Source organism: Cotesia glomerata, linkage group LG9, assembly GCF_020080835.1.
Source record: "Cotesia glomerata isolate CgM1 linkage group LG9, MPM_Cglom_v2.3, whole genome shotgun sequence".
In the NCBI taxonomy this organism is placed as follows: domain Eukaryota; kingdom Metazoa; phylum Arthropoda; class Insecta; order Hymenoptera; family Braconidae; genus Cotesia; species Cotesia glomerata.
This window is the reverse complement of record NC_058166.1, coordinates 13,810,620-13,832,765: the sequence shown is the minus strand read 5'-3', so window position 1 is coordinate 13,832,765 and position 22,146 is coordinate 13,810,620. Positions and strand designations below refer to the sequence as shown.

Below are 22,146 nucleotides of genomic sequence, written 5' to 3'. Positions count from 1 at the left end.
AAGATAGTCAAATATTGTTTTAAATACTATCTGAAATTTTTTTTCACCACTGATATCACTGAGTATAATCTGAGATAATATCCAGTGTCATCTTGTTCTTTTCGTGTTGTATTTCTACATTTTCTACCAGGTGTTTTTAGCAATTTTTTCTAGTCTCAAATACTTTTATTCTTATAAAATCACATGATAGTATGTAAACATTAATACGTTGATACGTATGTGAGGGATTTAGGCTGCCTTAAATTATGGCCTATGTCGTTAGTTGACGCAAGTTAATTTTTGTGTCCCCATCATTGACATCCGCTATTTTAAAATTAATTTTAACTCGATAAAGTATAAATAAATGATTATATGGTTATTTAGATTATAAATAATCTAAATTAATTTCAAGCAATGCAATTACATAAAAAAAACATTGAGAAATCTGGATTTGAAAATGAGGTCTTTCTTAACGATATTGTTAATAAATTACAAACGTATAAGCAGTTTTGTCCTACTTGAAAAAATGAAATTTTTTTGCGGTAAATAGTTTATACCTTGGAATTAAATTTTACTATTTTTTAATTTTAAAAATATGTAAAATTGTCATGAAATAAGGTAAAAGACCCAGTTATTGACACTGGCCTAGTTGTTTGACATTTGCAATTTCATTCTAATTAAAAAAATAAAATGTTCTTAAAAACCAATTATTTTAAAATTTATAATTCAAGAATTATATTCATTAATTTATCAGAGTTAATTTGTTTTTTTTTTTTTTTAATTAAAATTGCAAGTGTCAATAACTGGGTCTTTTACCTTATCAACAATTGTGATTATTAACAGATTTTAATAATGAAATAATAAAATTAAATAGGGGGTCAATAGTGTGGACCTTGTCAATAATATGTGCTTTTCCCTTATTTAAACAGAGTCTTTTCCATAAAAAAAATTAATATTCAATAAACTATTATTGTAAAAATCACTCCACAATTTTGTGAAAAATTCACTGTCTAAAAAATAATCTAACTAATAATAAAAAATTTTGTTCTGACTCAAGCTAATACTTTTTATCTTGCCAACAAATCGAATCATCCTACAATAAAAATACTTAAACGTAATTTTAAAATGTCAGTCAGTAGGCATTGAAACATTATGAAAAGAATTTTTCCTCAGCGAATTACTATTCAATAAAGCCCGATTGACTTTAGGCTTAGGAGGTGGAGTCGGTGGTTTACTTAAATTATCAAAACTATCATCAATTGACGCCGACATTAATTTAATATCCAAACTTTCGCTAATAATAGACTTAATATTGGCACTGCTGGTGTAATAGTCTGTGCTGATTTGCGAAGAAAAACTGCAATAGTCAGTCTCGCGCATTTTCATCGGCAAAGGCGGTGGAAGATCTTCTTCGGAAGCAGTACTGTCAGTAGTACCAACCGAGTCGCGGTTAATCTTCTGATCATGCGAGTCATTAGAGTCCGTTTGATCATCTTGAGAATTCCTAATGTAACTCTGAGACTGCAAAGACCAGCGACTGCTAACCCGTCGTTCCTTTTCAGCCTCTGACCTTAGTGGTCTGGAAGCCTTCAACTGCTGCCTCAGTTCAATTGGCGGGGGCGAGGACACACTAGAAACCGTCACAGGTGCCTGTGCCACAGAAGGCTGAGGAGAAATCTCCGGCGTGGTGTACCACTGGCTCGTCGACAGATCTTGCTTGACTAAATTAGCAGAGTCGCTCTTCCTCGCGCTCCTTCTTTTAGCGTCTTTTTTTTTGGTAGTACTAGTTCCTCCTACCAGGGCTTTTTGCAGGGAAGCAGTTGACAAAATATGCGACCGCACTGACCCAGTCTCCGTGCTTACTACACTAGTCTCAGAAAGCCTCGAGTGCGACTCATGTTTCCGTAGCTGCTTTCGCATCGTCACAGACTGAGTCAGAGTCTCGATCTGCAGATCACAAGTCCGCTTGCCATACTTGGCTTCAACTTGCGCTCGCATGTTACTAAAACACTGCTCGAGCCTCTGATGAAAAGGGTTCAACTCCTGCGGAGCTCTAGCTCGATGCAGCTGGACCCCAATAGCCAGCAATGGAATTTGCTCTGCAATTAAATTTGATAGCTTCAACAAATCCGAACTGGCTTGAGGATGAGCTTCTCTATAAGTAGGATTCAAAAAAGCTTCCTCGTATTTATTAACACCGCCCATGACTGCTGGGTCGAGAATCCCATTGAGCTTCATGCTAAGCTGAGTCAGTGGCAAACTCGGATCAGCTTGCTGGACAATTATCAAATTACGCAACGCCGCGTTGGTAGCTTCCATCGTTTCAATGGCGTTGCAAAGAGGACTTACTAGATAAGTTTCACTAGAAATAACCGGGCACCATCGTAGAACATTTGGCAATGATGAATTTGTTTCTAGAACAGTACGTTCCAACCACAAAGAAGCAAATTCATTTTTGTCATCGTTATTACTATTACTATTATTATTATTGTCATTATTTTTACTAATACCATTACTATTACTATTAATAGACTTATCATTATTGTCAACCTCTTCTTTGATAAATTCTTCGTAAGACTTGGACAAAGACAAAGTAGACGAAGTTATAGACTCTCTTAATTCTTTCTTTGGTGCAGGTCTTGAAAACCTGAACCGCTTGACGTCATTTACCCGATGGTAACGTAAAACAGCTTCCGCTGTGATAGGCTTGCCACTTAATCGATGTCTCTTCTCGTCCATGATAGGCTCAACTTTATTTATTTGGACGTACTGCCGATTTGACTCGCACATTTCTTGAGTCGGCGGGGACAATTTGTTCATCTGCTCTGCGTTTGATAGTTGGTTCAAAGTTCGGGAGCAAAAATCGCTCAGACGTTCATACTCTTTACCTCGATAAATAAATACTTTGTTTTGCAAAAATGGAGGATGTCCACGACCGTAATAAGCCACACGGAAGTACTCAGGCTCCGGGCGCAATTGTTTAACAATTGAGTCGTAAAACTTGGCCATGCGCTTCAATAGTTGGGATAGTTGCAAATAATCGTAAGTTACTTCTTCGTATTGTTTTATTAATTCCTTGCAAACACCTAGAGCACATTCCCACATTTTTCCTTTGTCGAAATAAATTATCATGTCATTGTAAAGAGCTTCTTTGAGCTCTCGGTGAGTTTGACACGCGGGGTATCTGTTAGAGCGCAGGAGAGACGACAGAGGTTGGTCACTCCAGTCGAGCAATAAACTGTGTAGCTTTAGTGTGTACGCAGCCTCGGTATAATTGTCACATTCTAAATGAAGTTCACACAATTTATTGACGTATCTTATGTACATTTCTTTCCTGTTTATTTCTGAGTAAAAATCTAGGAGGTTAACTGTACACATCATCCGGTGCTCTTGAGATTCAGTGTTGATAATGTCACGGTACTGCAGTAATCGTTGAATTAAATTAGCGACAATGTTGACAAATCGCAGACCTTGTTCACGCATTGTCGCGTGGTTCTCGCAATGCATTTCCATTACTTGGATCCAGAGCAAACGGAACTGCTCATCACCTCGTCCCCCTTCTATTAGAACATCCAATTGGGCAATCATCTCGTTCTCATACTCGGTGAAGTTCTCTTTTCTGTGAGACGGGTTACGCTTGGTGTCACCGTAGCCTTCGGTTATCCGAGAGCTGTTAAATTCGCACTGCATCATATCGAAAAATATTGGAATTGTTACTTTACGCAATTCAGTTTCGGGAATAAGAGTCATCTCTAAAATTGGCCCGACTAAATTTGGAACGAAGAGAAATTTGTGCTGTCCTAATTTGAACCACATTGATCGGATCTCGAAAGCCATTTCTCTGATGAAAAATGTTAAATAATTAATTATTATATTGCGTGCCAAAAAGTAAAAGGGCGCATAATTTTTTTTTGCCACCAATCGACTGGTTGACATATTCTTCACCTAAAAATGAAGCATTGATTTCCTAAAGCTAAAAGTGCATATGTCTCTAATTATGCGTTTTTTTAGCTTTAGGAATTTAAAAATTTTATGACCTAAAGCTAAAAGGGCCTAAAAATTTTTTTTTCGAAATAATTCATTAAAATGCTTATTTTTAGCCTAAAAATTAAAAAAAAATGGAAGAGTCAAAGAGGCGTATTCTAACTATACATACACTTTCTTAAAATTACAATTAAAACTATTTTTAAAAAATTCCTAATTATGCGTGATTGTATTAATTTATTTTTATTTGAAAATTATTTTAATTTCGATTAATTTATTTATTTATTGCTTGTATAAAAATAGTTTAAAATTATTATTTTTTCAATATTGTTTAAGTATTTAACAGCCGATCTCCTCTTTTTTTCGCGTTGCATTCACTGCAAGAAAAAGTACTATCCTTGTTGCACTCATGATTATAAAACTATTGCAGTTTTATGTTTTTCTTTTAAACAAATAAGAATTTTGAAAAAAAACGCTCTGCTATGAAATAGATAATTAAAAAATCTACTACATAGCAGAGTGTTTTTTTTCAAAATTCTTCTTTGTCTAGGAGAGAAGTATAAAGCTGCAATCGTAAGGACCAGTTGTTAAGAAATTTATTTTTATTTATTAAATTTTTTTATTTCATGTCTTGTGAAGCTATTTATCAAAATTTTTTATGCTCCCTTTTAGCTTTAGGCACTACTTTTCTAAAAGCTAAAAGGGCGCATATCTTGAAATACGCCCTTTTAGCTTTAGGATGCTCGAATTTTTTTTTTTTTACAGATTTTTGTGTTTTGATGAAAATAAATTTAACAGATATTTAATAACTTTTAGAATTTTTTTTTTTAATAAATTATGGCAAAAAAAAATTTTTTTTAAATTGACATGTAGAAATTAAAAAAAATTAAAAATGCAGTTTTTTAAAAGTAATTTTTTTGAACAAATTTGTTTGTTGAAAAAAATACAAAAATTCTCGAGTGACTGCTAACTTTAATCTCATTGTGTTTTGAGTGATTTTAAGAAGAATGACAAATAAAAATTTTTTTAAGCGCCCTTTTAACATGGCGGCTGCCCAATTTCAAAACACAGTAATAACTAACATTTAGAAATTTTTAAAAATTTTTCTTATTAAAAAAAAGTTTGCCTGCCAAATTGATGAAAAATTTGATTTATGAATAGAAAATACTTGAATATAAATATTCTTAAAAAAAAAATACTTGAAATTAAGGTCTAAAAGTTATAAAAATGCAGCAATTTAAAAAAAAATTAGGTATAAAAATTTTGCAGTTACTGTATTTTAAAATTGGGCAGCCGGTGGATCCCTACTAACCAGTAGCTATGCGCCCTTTTTGCATAAAACACACGATATTAATAAAAATATTAGCAAAAGTTATGAAATTAATTACCTGCGCATGTCGTTGTAACGTGATACAACCCGATTACGTTTAGCGGTAGTTAAAGTTTCCAATTGAAGCGATGGTTGCGTAAGAAATGCAATGGCACAGTGGAAAAAATTTGACCAGGCTTGATGCTCAAATTCCTCGAAGAAAAAGTCCCATATAGTGCCAGAAAATATCCTCAATGATTTTAAAATTACACTGTTTTGAAGCATTATCATCTCGCTCCAGTCTGGCGAAAAAACGCTTCTCGATACGAGGTCTTTAAATACCAAAAGAATTTCCATTAGAAAGTCCAGTAAATCAAAACGAGTGACAAAATGGTCGGTGTAAATTTTAAAATGACCCTCAGTCATTTGTCGGAATATTGAAAGCATCACCGATACCAAGTGCCCCACCAGAGGATCTTCTCGGTCCATTGATATCACTGTCTGTATTACTGTTCTCAGAGATATTAACATTATTTCTTTTATGTCGGACACAGTGGAGCCTATGTCTTTCCGAAATGTCAGTTCTAGGATGTCTGATAGAATTTTAACGCACAGCTCAACCTAAAAATATTTTAATATTTTAATAAATTATCAGTTATGCATTGTATAGTTGGAATAATAATTTGTAATTAATTTAAAAAATAAAAATAAAAATAATAAAAAAATAAAAAAAATGTAAGCATTCGGAAAATTGGAAAACTCATTCGTCAGCATTACCTCTTCAGAATAACCGCGTTGTTGATTGAGACGGTGACGGTTTTCGCCTAGAAGTCTGGCTACCTTCGCTACACTTTTCCCAGGCGTACCTGACAGTCCCTTTTACGCCAATAACCAAAACCAAACCAAACGCAAAATAGAAAATAATAAACAAAAATAAAACCTCACCCTCCCTCACATTTTTAATTATTAATATTTAAAACAAACATAGTTAAACATTCCGATGAAAAAATAATATTTTTATCAGGCATGAGAGACTTTTTTTTTGAAGACTTAAAAAAGTTTTTAGCTTTAAGGGGGAACACCACTGTGGCGGTAAAAAACAAAGGTGATTTTCGGAAATTATTTTGACAGGGAAAATAAAGGAATTTGGGGATCGGATTTTTTTTTATTTAATTAAAGTTACATTAAAGATTATTATCCTAAATTTTTATTAAAAAATATTTAATTATTACAAAGTTATTAACAATCTCGTAGAGCACTACCGTAACTAGCGTACCGATAACTCAAAAACGGATCATCGGATAATAAAAACCCAAATTGCTTTTTAATCAGTAAGGATGTAGTTATCGTTGCACGTACGGAATTTTGAAAATTTTAATTTTCAAAAAAATGACGACTGAAAATTTTCTTATTATTTTTAATGTTTTTTTTTTGTTTTAACCCGGCTAAAAAAATCTTTAAAATCAAAATTTTTAAAATTTCGTAAGTGCAACGATAACTACATCCTTACTGATTAAAAAGCAATTTGGATTTTTATTTTCAGATGATCCATTTTCGAGTTATCGATGCGACCGTGGAGGGAGAAATTCTTTCTAGTGCTCTACGAGATTGTTAATAACTTTGTAATAATTAAATATTTTTTAATAAAAATTTAGGGTAATAATTTTTAATGAACCCTTAATAAAATAAAAAAAAAATCGATTCCCACACTAAAAAAAAAATTAACGATTCAAGAAAAAAATTCTTGAACCAAGATAATAATTTTGAAGAAGATAATTGTCTTAAATCAAGACGAAAAATTCTTGAACCAAGTAAAATTTCCTTCAATCAAGAAAAATTTATTAGTTCAAGAATTTTTCTACTCAAATCAAGAAGATTAAGTTCTTCAAAATTATATACTTCATTCAAGAACATTTTTTTTTCTGTGCAAATTCTTTTATTTTTTCTGTCAACAAAAATTCCCAAAAATCACCTTTTTTTTCGAGCGCCACAGCGGTGTTCCCTTAAGGGGGTATTCTAGTGTAGAAGCTCGAATTTGAGGTGTTTTTTTCGGGTGCTATAAATAAAGAACAAAAAATATTTTTACTATACATTTTTTTATCAGGCGTTTATTAATGTTTTGAGAATACAAAAAAAAGTCAAAAAATACAAAACGGTATGTGATGTTGAAGTGGAGGGGTACAAAAAAAAATGGCACGCCAATCTTATCACGATTGCGAGCTTTCTAATGATCTGAAACAAAAAACTAAAAAAGATTATTAATTTATATAAATCCTGCTATCGTACTAACTAAGAAAAAGTGGAAAAAAAAAATTTTTACTATTTTTAAAAAATTCAGAAAGATCCAAAAAAATTGAAAAAAATTTATCATTTCTTCGGACAGCCGTAATTTAGCAAAAAAAAAATTTTTTCCACTTTTTCTTAGTTAGTACGATAGCAGCATTTATATAAATTAATAATCTTTTTTATTTTTTTGTTTCAGACCATTAGAAAGCTCACAATCGTGATAAGATTGGCGTGCCACTTCAACACCATATAACTTTTTCAGTTTTGTATTTTTTGACTTTTTTTTGTATTCTCAAAACATTAATAAACGCCTGATAAAAAAATGTATGGTCAAAATATTTTTTGTTTTTCATTTATAGTACTCGAAAAAACATCTCAAATTCGTGCTTCTACACTAGAATACCCCCTTAACAATATTTTTTTATACTTAGAAATAAATCATTTTTAATAATTAGTAGACTTGAGTGCTTCTTGAAGTTGTTTTTCAACAGAAGATAAAGACTGTGCAAATTTTTTAATTGAAAAATTTTAAAAACATTCTACTGTAGTTGATACAAGTATTAATATTGAAAAGTAACTACTGAGAGGGAGAGAAAAAAATAAAAAATATAAATTTATCCACATGCATGCTACTTAAAGCCAAGCGAAAAAATAAAATAAAATAAAATAAAAAAAGAAAAAAATATATATTTACAAGAAAAATAAATAAATTACCTCTTCTTTGGCTTCGAGGAGGTCTCTTACAAGTTTAACAATTTTCGGCAACAGAATCCCCCGACATTCGACATCAAGAAAGAGCGGACTGTGGATAATGTCATTAACAGTCATCATTTTTTGCTTATTAAGTCTGCCAGGTGGTAAATGATCCAGCAATTGAGTTAAAATTAAACTTAATTGTTTCCCACTGTAGACTTGGAGTAAATGTGGAATGGTAGAAGGAATGTATTTGAGACAAGCGCCTTGAACCGTTAAAATCTCTCCGGCCTCGTTACTCATCAGGTTGACAAAAGAGTTTAAGAAGTCAGTGAGTGTCTGAGAGAACTCCTGCTGATTTTCATCAAACTCGCTGAAAAGTAGCCGTGATTTAACAATAAAACGCATGCAGTACTGCAAACTCTTCATTGTTTTTAACAGAACGTCGTATTTTTCTCCTTTGCTCGCATTCTCAATTCGCTTACGCATCACGGCGATTAATTTTTTGTACGCCAGTGTCGCCGAGAAGCTGTCGGAAATATAAAGATCGAGCACAGGTTGGAAGTGCTGGTACTTACGATCGGAAACGAGTCCAATTATATAAAGAATGCACTCAAAAACCATGTCATCATACAGGTCATTGTCGAAATTATTTATCAAGATATTGAAAAGCGCGTCAAGAACGTCCTGAAGAAATTTAACTACTTCCTCGCCGTCGACTTTCATCAAAGCAGTCAGCGATTCTTTGAGATCGGTAGGACGCGACGCGCTGTTAAGTAGACCCAGTAAGTCAACATTTTGAGTCAACTTTGTCGAGCAAACATTGGTGCTGATCAAAAACGTGTCTTTGGAAGTCAAGGTCAGAGGTCCCAGCACCGGTTTTTTCTCGATGTTTAATTCAACCAGCTCAGCACGTGTTGAGGGCAGTTTTAAATAAGTCGTGTCGTTGTCCTCGTACTTCTTGTGGTCGAGTTTGTAAACGAGTAACTCGTGATTAGTGTCTTGAAGCGTCGTTCCGTTACGTTGCATCAGCCTGACGTAGCTCAAGGCGAATGGCTTCTCGGACTTGTCTTTAGCTTCATTGGAACTGCGATGCTTGAAAGTGAACTTAAGATGCGCTAACTTGAATTCTTCTATTGGAATTGCAATCTTGAAGGTCTCACACCAGCGAGGCTTGTCTTCGTGGTAGTAAATAACACTCCGGTACTCATCGATAAACGGCGCTCCGCCTCCTAAAGTAATTACGCCGGGAATAGCCACTCCGTGCTCGTTGCAAACTTTCACTGTTACTTGGACGTTTTTGTCCGTCGATTTGGAGCCTTTGCTGAACTCACCATTAACTAGAGTCAAGTACAAGTCATTACGAACATCTCCAGGTAGTATCACTTCCGGGAATCCCATTTTTCGCGCGACTGACACGTTCCCGAGGACTAGATGCGGATATTCTTCACGTACCTGAAAAAAAAATCATTATCTTTGTTTTTATTCTGGTTACATAAATATTTTATTACAAGATTGGGTTACTGATGCCTGAAGGTCGCTTTAATATGGTAAATATTTACAAGTGGGGTCAACTATTTTAATTTTCATTTTTTTTAACGAAATTTCTATTTGATTTTATTGATATATTTTTTTTTTTTGGAAAATACATGAAAAAATGAACAATTTAAAAAAAAATGTTGATTATCATAATTTTAACAAATTAAAAAAAAATTTATAAATTTTTTTGAAAATTGAAATATTCAATTTTTTTTTTTTTTTTTTTTTTTTTTTTTTTTTTAATTGTTCTTTTTTAGTAAATTTCATAGAAATCTAACAATTGCATTGATCCTCATGACGGAACTTTTGAAAAATTTCGACTCAGCTTCTCAAGCGGATTCAGAAAATGCATATCGAGGGTTTTCTAACGCAACCACGTATCTCGATTTTTGAAGATGAAAGGGTTCAACTGAAAAATTAATAATAAATTATAAACGCGTTACTGAAAAAAATATTAACCAGATTAATAATAAATACGATAGTATTTTTAGAAAATACAATTGATAAATATTGTTTTTAAATTAATATTAATTTTTTATGAGCTATTTTTCATCTCATCTCTAAAATCGTCACTTTTGAGATACGAGGTTGCGTTAGAAAAGCATCAATATGAATCAAAAGTTTATATATGTATGTAATTACTAATTATATACGATATAATCGGCCTTGTCTCTTCTTTAACTCCCGCAATTCTATACAGATCATAATAAAACGTATTATGCTCATTCTTAGGACGATTTCTAAGGTCAAGTTTCAAGTTGAGCCAAATCTGTCAATTAGTTTAGAAATGAGAGCAATTCGAAAATTTTTAAAAATCGCAAAAAATTTATTTTGAAAATAATTGGTATTGTAACAAGAAATTAATTTATTGGAAATTTTTGATAATTATATGGTAAATATTTATAAGTGGGGTCACCATTTTAATTTTCATTTTTTTGAACGAAATTCTATTTGATTTTATTGATATACTTTTTTTTTTTTTGAAAAATACATAAAAAAATGAACAATTAAAAAAAACTTTGATTATCACAATTTTAACAAATTTTCAAAAAAATTTTACAAATTTTCAAAAAAATTTATAAATTTTTTAGAAAATTGAGATATTCAACTTTTTTTTTTTAATTGTTCATTTTTTTATGTGCTTTTCAAAAACAAAAAAAAATATATCAAAAACATAAAAAAAAAAGATAAAATAGAAATTTTATCCAAAAACATGAAAGCCAAAATTTTTTCCAACTTTTGAAGGCAAAAAAGCTATCGAAATCTTTATTTTTTTCTTTCACAACATTTTTTATCATAAATGCGCTGTAAAAACAAGCAGAATAAAAAAAAATAATTTGAAAATATTAATTTTTCACCTAGTTATGGCCTAAAATGAGATTGACCCCACTTGTAAATAATTACCTTTAATATTAGATATTTAAGTACCGAGTAAAGGATGTTGGGGCGTTGAACCCGGTTATCGCTAAAAGATTGTAACGACACCCGACCAGAAATGTCATTGTAACTAGAGTTTATTTAAATCCATGTTATTATATATTATATTAAATTTTACAAGAACAAAACCAGGCATTAGCAACAGAAATAAAATACAAATAATACCTGCTTGGTATCGCCTCTCAGTAATTTTAAACTCGCCCATAATCCTTGACCTCCAACGTGATTATTACTACTATTACCGCTATTTTTTTGTACACTCGTGTCTTTCTGAGCGAGAATTCTTCTGAGAGTTCCATCCAAACTTTCTTTCTCACAACATCTGGTTTAAAATAAAAACAAAACAAAAAGCAAACAAACAAAACAAACAAAAATATTCTTTTTTAGTAACTATTCACTATTTGATACTTTGTTAAATAAACACTGAGAAAAAAAATTTATAATCTTCATAATGGTACAGTAACTATTTTAAAACCAAGTTTTGTATTAATTTTAATATCTAATTATTTATTACAGTGACCAGAATAACATAAATTAATCATAAACCAATCGACCTCTGAGGTTAATTTCTAATGACTTGTGGCTGTTTTTCATTTTTGTTCACACGAACTCAAACTTTTTTTTTTAAGCGTTAAGAATAGCGCATAATTTTGCATCAAAGATTAATTGAATATAAAAAATTATAAATTATGCAAATATTTTTAAAATCTTAGTTAAATAAATTTTTTGGTAATTATTTATAAGTGGGGTCAATCCATGCTAATTTTTTTTCTTTTGATCAAATTTTTTTTTTAAATTGTTCGTTTTTTATGTACTTTAAAAAAAAGTATCAAAAAAAGATAAAATAAAAATTTCATCCAAAAACATGAGCCAAAATTTTTTCCAACTTTTGAAAACAAAAAAGCTATCGAAATCTTAATTTTTTCCTTTTACGACATTTTTATCATAAATACGCCGTAAAAACAAGCAAAATAAAAAAAATTTGCAAATATTAATTTTTCACCTAGTTATGGCCCAAAATGGGATTGACCCCACTTGTAAATAATTACAAGATAGTAATGTCGCGATCCTCTACGCGTGCATCGATAAACAGAACAGGCAAAGTCATCAATAAATATGCTGTTAATATTGACATTTTTGGAGGACCAGCAGATAAAATAAAAAGTTAAGCAAAAAGGGTGATTCTAAAATAATAACATTCCAGGTGTACAAATAATGATTATAAACTATCAATTATCAATTACTACATTGATAAAAAAATTAACTTAACTCAAGAGCCAAAATCTTGAACCAAGAATACCATTTCGAAGAAACTGATTTTCTTGAGTCAATAAAAATTTACTTAAATCAAGAATAATTTCTTGACAAGAAAATCATTTTCTTTAAAATCGTATTCTTGGTTCGAGATTTTGGCTCTTGAGTCAAGTTAATTTTTTTATCAGTGTAAAAATTTTTTCTTTTTGTTTTTCTCTTCTCTCAAATCTCTTAAATTTATCTTCTCTATACAGAAGCTATTTATTGTATATAAACATTAACTAAACATTCTACACATGAAAATGTAACATATTGTTGTAAGTTGCAGAGGGCGTTTTTTTGGTTTTATGATTCTATATCCGCGGACAAAATATCCCGGACAAAATTATTTACTTGGATTTTATGACCAGACCCCGGTCAATTCAACACATTCCAAAAAAAAAAAAATTGAGGCGGTCAATGTACCAGATTTTTAATAAATAATTGAGGGGGTCAATTTAACAGATTTTTAGTAAATAATAATGGGTTAACCGGTGACGTTAGTCGAGTCGTCTAAGGCGCATGGCCTATAGAGAACTCGGACTAACTTACCGGCCAGGCGTGGGTTCGAATCCCAAGCTGGTCTTAGAAACCAACTTGGTTGATATTCGGCTCTTGCCGCGTAGGTTAAGATTTACACAACCCAAAAAGATCCAAAGTACCACTCCCAACCGTTAAAAGTCGGCGATATGATAACAGCAGTTAAAACCGACTCTAAATAATAATAAAAAAAAAAAAAAAAAAAAAATAATAATAATAATAATAATAATAATAATAATAATGGGTTATTTTAACACATTTTTAATATTAAAAATATTTTGTACACGGATTTTTTATCCATGGATATTTTATCCCGCGGATTTTTTGCCCGATGATATTTTGACAAGGATATTTCATCGGGGATATTTTGTCCGGTTATCGTTTCTTTACAAATAAATAAATTACCAAATTTTTTTTCTCAGTGGAATAAAAATAATTAAAATATCTTACTGAACAAAAGGAATGAAATGATGATGCTCAACATCTCCTTCAAGCTTTCCAGTGATGTACAAGGTAATATCCATAGCAGCGACGCCAAAAGGTCTCCGCATACTATCCGCATAATTTTTACTTTTAGTACTAGCTTGTACAACACTAGACCTTCGATGATCTATTTCTTTGGGATCCATGCCGCCGACCCGAATGACGTAGCAAACTAGATAAACTTTGTCACGCGTCAAATCCCTGGAACCAAGGTCAGTGAATAAGACCCGGAGATTGTGCAGCTGGTCTATATCACGCGCCAAGCCTTCTTTGCTCCAGGAGACGACGTAGTTTTCAGCGATAGCCTTTCCCTCTTTGCTATCATAGAGCGTCAGAAGCAGCTCAACGTCTTCAGTCATCTTACAGACGAAATTACGTACACTTACGAAGAATACATGAGAATAGACAGGTACTTGAGGTTTCAATGACTTCTTCTTGGTGTCGGTTGTCGTCGTCCGGATTCTTTCGGACGCGATCTGGTGGTGGTAGTACAACTGGACGGTGCTAGTTTTCTCGGGGTCCAAGATATTTCCCTGGTTATCTCTCACTACCATGTCCAGACCCAAGAGTTGATTGCCCGCGTCTATGCAAGCCGTAGCCAATCGCTTGACATCCTTTAGCTCGTCGACTGTCAACGTCCCGCTTAAAATTTTGCTTCTGAAGCCAATCAATTCGAGTATTTGCTGTTGAATTGCACCAAAGTTTGACGAGTTTATCTGCAATTCAAATTATTATATCTAACGTGACCTTAAATTTTATCAAGTGTTTAAAATAAAAATCCAGTCGCTTGGTCATCCACGATGAATTTAAATGACATAGAAAGCCTGTGACTCATTCACAAGTCACTGTAATTTTTAAATCTTAAATACATTTGTTTTATTTTAAATTGAGTTTTACTCAGAAAAATTACATATTCTTACTTTTACTTTAAAATTATATTTTATTTAAATAGTTAATCCCGTCAATTAAATTTTTAAGAGTATCATTTAAAATTTAAAGAATAAATTTTAGATAAAAAGATTTTTTTCTGATATTTAAAATAATAGATTCAAGAAATATTTTTTTATTTTTATAAACAAATATTTAATAAAATTTTAAAATAGATTTCAGTTATCTAAAAACCACAATCAAGCTTTCCTGATTTATTTTATTGATTTTTCCGGTGAAATTAAAAAAAAAAATTATGACATTGAAATTGGCAAACACTTGATAATTTTTTAATTTTTTTTTAATAATAAATTAGGCCTAGAAAATAATTTATAAAAAATGTACTTATAGTTTTTAAGGGGTTACATTTTCACGGTTTCAAAAAATCGATTTTTTTTGTCTTATTAAATTCTACATCTCTAGAATATTTTCCTAAAGTTTCAAATCAATCCGAATAATAGTTTCGGAGATACAGTTTTAAAAAGTTGTGCGCTCAAGACGCTATTGTATTATCACTCAAAACTTTAAACGCGTTTTTCTTAAATCTATGTTTTCAAAGACGGTAGCCAAGATTTTTGGAGAACTACTCAACCGATCTTGATGAAATTTTAGACAGGTCTCTGAGATATAATTTACAAGGTCTTGAACAAAGGATTTTTTTTTTTTTTCAATTTCAATTATTTAAAAAAAATGCCGCGAAATTTTAGCCAAATTTTTAATTTTTTTGTAAAAACCTCAGCCAAAAATCCTATTTTCATTTTTTTTCTTCGTTCAAGACCTAGTTTGAAGTCTTAACTAAAGCACATATTTTTTTTTCACTTCTGATAATCCTGCTAAGAGTTCTGCTGTCCACGCGGACGCATTTTTTTTCCGCGGGCTCGCCGGAAATGACGTCACATTAGCAGAGTTTTTAATATTTTTATTTTTAATTTCAGTAATTCCTTATTAAACATGTATTTTTAAGACAATAAAATATTTCATTTTTTCTATTAAAAAAAAATTGTTGAAAATAGGCCATTTTTTCACGGAAGAAACCCATGTAACCCCTTAAATAAATTATTCTTGCTATAATTTGTCATAAAAATGATCAAGTCTTTCAATTTCAATATCATAAAAATTTATGTAATTTTCAATAAAAATTTTTTTTTGTTTAATCTTCAAAAAAATCTGTAAGATAATAAAATAATTTTTTGCAATTAATTAAAATGAAATAAAAGATATCTTCAGAAGATATTTAAAAAATTAACATAATTTAAAAGCAAAGACTCATGAGACATGCGGTATTTAAAATACCTTGGGTTTAAAATAAATCAAGTAGTTAGTCATAAATAAAATAGTTGTTATTGTTATGATTATTATTATAATAGTAAATACTTACAACATATAAATGTTTCCAATGATGTCCCCATTCTCGTAATACACTTGTTATTTCATGCATCAATACATCAGAATTAACAGGCTGTAATAGTATGTGTGTATACGATTTAGGAAACATACCCTTGGATCCCTTGTGCTTATTTCTACCATAGTACCAATTATCACATTCACCAATTATTTCTATTACGTCCCCTACAGTTAAATTAAGACTCCGATCTCCATGGTGCCAATAATTATAAATAGCTGGAACAAAACAAACAGATTAATAAAAGAGTGAAACAAGTTGCTGACAATTTATAGATACTTGTAATAGTCTATTTAATTGATGATTTAGCGAGTGTTAGGCACCACCCAGGATGTTGACGTCAAGTATTTTATTTATTATCTGTATTCTGTGTAATAAAATGTTAAATTTAATAAAGTAATAATTAAAGTACTTACCTACGGCATTGTAGCCGTCTTTTTTTCTCCACACTGTCATTGTTATGGCTATTCAATGATTTTAATTATCATTTTTTGTTATGACTGATATTTATTGTATCGCACTTGTATTGGGTGTTGGAAAAATAGTGTAATAAAAGTACGTGAGTACGGTGAAGAAAATAACTAACCAACACGCAATGTATATTGTATATTGAGTGTTTGGTGTATGTAATGCTAATGAATAGAGTACGGGAGGTAAGCACTTGTGTGTTGGTGATATATAAATGCCTCGGTAGAGTTTAGTGTATTTACGTACACCGATGATGCTTTACAAAATGTATGTTTGTTACGTCATTCAGTCAACCGCTAACGACATCTGTCGGACAATATTTCTTGTTCTTTATTAAAATAATTTATAAATAATTATTAATTATAAACTCATGAAGGGGAGAACTTTTATTTAATTGATGATAATTTTTTTTTTTTTTTTTTTTTTTTTTTTTTTGTGTTATTTCTTCTTATGATTAATTTTTTGATTACAGAAATTTTATATGAAATTATACATACTAGTTATTTTTTTAAAAATTTTATTCATTTTCTATTTAAATAGGATTTTGTTTTTAAAAAAAATTCATGACATTAAAATTAGCAATCACCACCATTTTTTTATTTTTTTTTAACAAACAAATTTTTTCCCAAAAATTATTTTAAAAAATTGCATTTTTAATTTTCTAAAATTTCAATATGTATATGATACTGAATCTAAACAATTTTTTAGATTTTCATAACAATTGAATTATAGTTAAAAAAATTTAGCAAAAAATTTTACATTTAAAGATTTTATAAAATTAAAAGTGCGAATTTTTTATAATAATTGATTGATTATAAAAATTCTAAAAACTATCAGATGTGTGCTAATTTCAGTATCATTTCTATATGGCAATTTTTTTCTATGAAAATTAACTTGACAGATATTTAATAATTTAAAGAATTTTTGCAAAAAATTATGGCAAAAAAAATTGACATTCTGAAATTTAAAATAATTAAAAATGCAATTTTTTAGAACAAATTTATTTGTTAAAAAAAAATTAAAAAATAATCAATTGACTGCTAACTTGAATGTCATAAAAATAGATAAAAAAGTTGAAAAAAAATTTTTTTTAGAATTTCAAAAATGCATAACTTCGAAACGGCTGCATATTAAGAGTTAAAACTTTCAACCCGCGTCACATAAAAAAGTGTTGGCTTTTTGGTAAATTTTATTCAACAAGAAGTCAAAAATTAATAATTTTCAACTTAAATTCAACTAAATATAAGCAAAAAAATTTTTGTGCTGCTTGGGAAGTAACTTTTTTCTCAAAGTAGAGAACCCCTCCACTAAATTTGAAAGAAATCGGCGGAGGTCACCCCGTAAAAATGATTTTATTTGATGTAATGACCTATATGTTATTCTTGATAAAATAAGAAGCTTATATTTAAGATCCAACGGGACTTATTTGATTGTATATTGAGCATTTCGAGGCTGCGGATCATAAAATCGATGTTCTGCGAATTTTATCCTACCTTATTACGCCGTTTTCTTGCGTTATGTCATTTAGACGGAGCAATCTTCAAGACCGACAAATAAGTCCTTACTAAATAGCTAGAAGCTAATATAAAGTTGACTATAACCTTCCAAGCTCCACGTACGTTTACTTAATAGTTGGATTTTTCATATTAAATACCATGAAAGAAATATCGAAAACATTTCCAAGAAATCCTTGCAGATTATTCCCAAGTATCCTGCAAATAGAATCTATGTAATCTCCAATCAGTATTATATTGACACATACCTTGATTTAAGATCACGAGTGGCATCTACGAAAAGAGGCACCATTAATTAATTATTCGATTACTGGGCTTGATCAAAGCCAACAGAATTTACAAAAGTGAAGAACTCGAACTTTAAAGAATCTTTGATTAATTTTTAAATTTTCTTTTCTGCAAATTAGACAAATAATGAAATTTCTCCTTTTATCAGCAATAAATTAATTCACTTTAACTTTCGAATTTGTCGATCTTACAAAACAAATAATTATTTTTTAAGAAATTTTATATAAAATTTATTTTTCGTGAAATTTTACTTCATATTTTTGTCAATATTTTGGAAATTATAAAAAAAATTATAAATAATTAATTAAAAAAAATACTTGATGAGTATTGAAATTTTTAATTATTATTTATTATTATGATAATTAAATAAAAATAAATTTTTAATTGTACCATTAAAAGAAAAAATGAAAAACTAAATAAATAATTAAATTATAATGTAAATTTTGTAAGTAATTAATAGGATAATAAAGGAATAAAAGTAAAAAAAAAATAAATTTATTTCATGAGGCGTTTATTGAATAGCCATTAAATTATTTAAACAGCATCAGCACTTCTTTGACCAGTAACAGCACGGTGATTTTTGGATAACCAGTCAGCGTGTTCTTGGTAAGGAGCCTCCAAGAGTGGCATATCCTTCCACAAATCTGGGGTCAGATAAGCGTAGGTCTTGGCGATGGCTGCGTAAGTAGCCTTGGCGAAGTTACCAAGAGTACAAGTGGAACCACGAGCAGAGGTGTAGCAATCTTCAATACCAGCCATCTGCAAAAGCTTCTTGGGGACTGGGGCCGACACAATACCAGTACCTCTCGGAGCCGGGATCAAACGTACTTGGACTGATCCACATTTCCCGGTTACCTTGCAAGGTACGGTGTGGGGCTTACCGATCTTGTTACCCCAGTATCCACGACGGACTGGAACTACTGATAACTTGGCCAAAATAATGGCACCACGGATAGCAGTAGCTACTTCTTTGGAGCACTTTACTCCGAGACCAATGTGGCCGTTGCTGTCACCAATAGCGACGAAAGCCTGTTGAAAATTACATTTTTTAATTAGATTCAAGTTTATTGATTTAGTTGCATAAATTTGTAAATAAGTATCTGGATTTTTTTATATACATTCTAGTGAATGTTGAGAGACATTTGATAATTTTTTAGAATTTTATGACAAATTTTAGTAATAAAAAAATTAGAAAAAAAAAATTGGAGCAATTTGTTATAATTAATTTATTTTATTAATTAAATCCAAATAAACCAAAATGTCTGCTAATTTTAGTATCATAATTAGCAGACATTTTAATTTGTTTGGACTTTATTTAAGGGGGGATAGCCACTGTGAAATTAAAAAAAAAAAATTTTTTTTTTTTTTAATAAATCAAAGTTTATACATTCAAAAATATGTAAGGTAAGAGACCCAGTTATTATTGACACTGGCCTAGTTGTTTGACACTTGAAATTTTAGTCTAATTAAAAAAATAAAAAAAATGTTCCCAAAAAATCAATTGTCTTAAAATTTATAATTCAAAAATTATAAATTTTTTAATTTATTTATTAATTTATTAGAGTTGATCGGTTTTTTTTTTTTAATTAAAATAAAATTGCAAGTGTCAATAACTGGGTCTTTTACCTTATCTAGAGTTTTATATGAAAATTCCGAATTTTTCGAGTTATAGTCATTTTTTTGACAGCGTGTCAAATGACCATTGCACGCGCGGCGCTCCAAAAAAACGCGTTTTTTTCGAAACGACTTTTTTTGAACTGGTGGGATCTGTAATTTGCATAAATATGAACCGATTTGCAACTTTTTTTTCCGTATTCGTCTATTCAGTAGCTATAGTTGCACGTAGGGATATTTATAATTTTGATTTTTAAGATTTTTTAGGGCTGTTTGAATTCAAAAAAATGAGAAAAAAAATTTTTAATGTCACCATTTTTTTTTAATCCAAATTTTTAAAATCTCCTACGTGAAACGATAACCACATGCATGCAGATTACAACGCAATTTGGTTTTTTTGTTTTAGATAATCCGTTTTTGAGTTAGAAATCTCACTGTTGGAGGGAAATTTTTTTGGTGCTCCAAAAAAAATGCTTATAATTTTGTAACAAAATGATATTTTTTAATAAAAATTTAGGAGAATGATCTTTAAAAAACGATCCCCAAATTCCTTTATTATCCCAATCAAAAAAATTCCTGAAAATTACCTATTTTTTTAATCCTCACAGTGGCTATCCCCCTTAACAAATTAATTATTTTCAAATAATTGCATTTATAATTTAAAAAAATTTTTTTAAATTTCTACGTATGGAATTAAAAAAAATTTTTTTTTATTAATTATAAAATTCTAAAAAATTATTAAATGTTCAAATTTCAAATCATGAAATCAACAGATTAATTTATAAAAATGTTACCTTGAAACGAGTACGTTGACCGGCACGGGTTTGTTTCTGTACAGGCATGATCTTGAGCACCTCATCCTTGAGAGATGGCCCAATAAATTGATCAATAATTTCAAACTCCTTGATAGGCAAGGAGAAGAGATAGATGTCTTCAAGAGAACGGATCTTTCCGTCTCTCACCAAACGACCCAGCTTGGTTACTGGGATCCATTCCTTCTGGTCTTCCTTGCCACGACCACGTCCGCGTCCTCGACCGCGACCTCCTCGTCCACGGCCACCACGTCCACCGCGGTCGCCGGTACCACCTCGTGAGCCAAAACCTCCACGGAAGCCACCTCTGGCGGCTGGAGCTGTGTCCGCCATCTTAAAAAAATTGAGTTATTTAATTTAATTTGCTAATTTTTCAAAACTTTTTTCTAAAATTAAATAATATTAATTTAATATTATTAATTATAAAAATAATAATAACACAACTTTAGTGGAATAAGTTAATTATTGATTATATCAATGACTTAACCAAACATTTTATACACGTGGTGATTTTTTATAAGTAAATTAATAATTTAGAGATTTTAGTGACCATTTTTGTAATTTTATGGACAGAAAAAATTATCTGACTGATTAAAATGACAATTTATTTATTTTGAATTATTTATTATATTAAAATATTAAATTATTGAAGAAGACTTACATTTTCAATCGTTTCGGATATACAGTTACGAAAGGAAAGAACGATAAAAGAGATAGAAAAAGGTCGCTTGCATGTAATTGCATTTCTGTGAAGTAGGTGGCGCTAAAATTCAAATCGGTACAGTAGGGAATCCCAAGTTTTTATAAATTCAAAAAATGACAATTGAAATTGAGATAATAATAAAGTTAGCCGACATTTTTGATTTTTTAATTTTACTTCATTTATTAAATTAGAACTACAAAATATTTTTTTAAAATTGCACTTACAGTTTTTCAAATTTTTTACAAAATTTTTTTTTTTTCGTGTTTTTGTAATAATTTTTGTTAATAAAAAAATTTATAAAAATTCTTAGATGTAAGCTAACTTAATTTTTATAAATTGAGAGAAATCTGATCATTTTTAGAATTTTTTCAACAATTAAATTATAAAAAAAAAAATTATTTAATAAATTCCATCTTCAAGAGGTTTAAAAAATAAGTGCAATTTTTTATAAATAATTTTCTAGATCTAGTTTATTTAAAAAAAAAAAATTAAAAAATTGTCAAGTATTTGCTAATTTATAATACTAAATTTAGCCGATTTTTTTTTTCATTTACTAAATTAAAACTAAAACATAGTTTTTAAAAATTACACTTATAGGTAATTTTTCAAGTTTTTTACAAACAAAATGTTCTTTTATTTTTTTGTAACAATTTTTTCAATAAAAAATTTTTTTTTAATTTTTTGCAAAAAAAAGTTTACATTTTACAAATTTCTTTCTTAAAAAAAAAGCTCTGAGGATAATTATTAAAACCATTTTATTAATTAAATAAAACAAAAAAATGTCTCAATTTAATTTTCAAAAAATACTCAGAAATTAATTTTATTAGAAAAATCGCGAAATTTTTTTTTTATTTATTTTTTTTTCTAGGTATCGC

The 22,146-nt window shown here is 30.0% G+C and overlaps 2 protein-coding genes across 5 annotated transcripts; both read right to left on the bottom strand.

Annotated features, from left to right (window-relative positions):
- Positions 1 to 1,009: 1,009 nt before the first annotated feature.
- LOC123271129 (dedicator of cytokinesis protein 1) lies at positions 1,010 to 16,604 on the bottom strand. 4 transcript variants are annotated; one of them, XM_044737344.1, is made up of 8 exons: positions 16,289 to 16,604; positions 15,849 to 16,090; positions 13,511 to 14,259; positions 11,393 to 11,549; positions 8,273 to 9,706; positions 6,050 to 6,148; positions 5,352 to 5,893; positions 1,010 to 3,820 (listed from the first exon to the last, which is right to left on the bottom strand). In XM_044737344.1, the coding sequence occupies exons 1-8, from the start codon at positions 16,326 to 16,328 to the stop codon at positions 1,108 to 1,110; spliced, it is 5,976 nt and encodes a 1,991-aa protein (XP_044593279.1). In that variant the 5' UTR covers positions 16,329 to 16,604; the 3' UTR covers positions 1,010 to 1,107. The 4 variants fall into 4 exon arrangements, with proteins under 4 accessions (XP_044593279.1, XP_044593280.1, XP_044593282.1 ...); XM_044737345.1 differs by having other exon boundaries at positions 11,393 to 11,546; positions 16,289 to 16,603; XM_044737347.1 differs by lacking the exon at positions 16,289 to 16,604 and adding an exon at positions 16,152 to 16,272.
- A 2,032-nt stretch (positions 16,605 to 18,636) lies between these two features.
- On the bottom strand, positions 18,637 to 21,340 carry LOC123271774 (40S ribosomal protein S2). Its single transcript, XM_044738189.1, has 3 exons — positions 21,230 to 21,340; positions 20,551 to 20,901; positions 18,637 to 19,171 (listed from the first exon to the last, which is right to left on the bottom strand). The coding sequence occupies exons 2-3, from the start codon at positions 20,899 to 20,901 to the stop codon at positions 18,677 to 18,679; spliced, it is 846 nt and encodes a 281-aa protein (XP_044594124.1). The 5' UTR covers positions 21,230 to 21,340; the 3' UTR covers positions 18,637 to 18,676.
- Between the last annotated feature and the right edge of the window lie 806 nt (positions 21,341 to 22,146).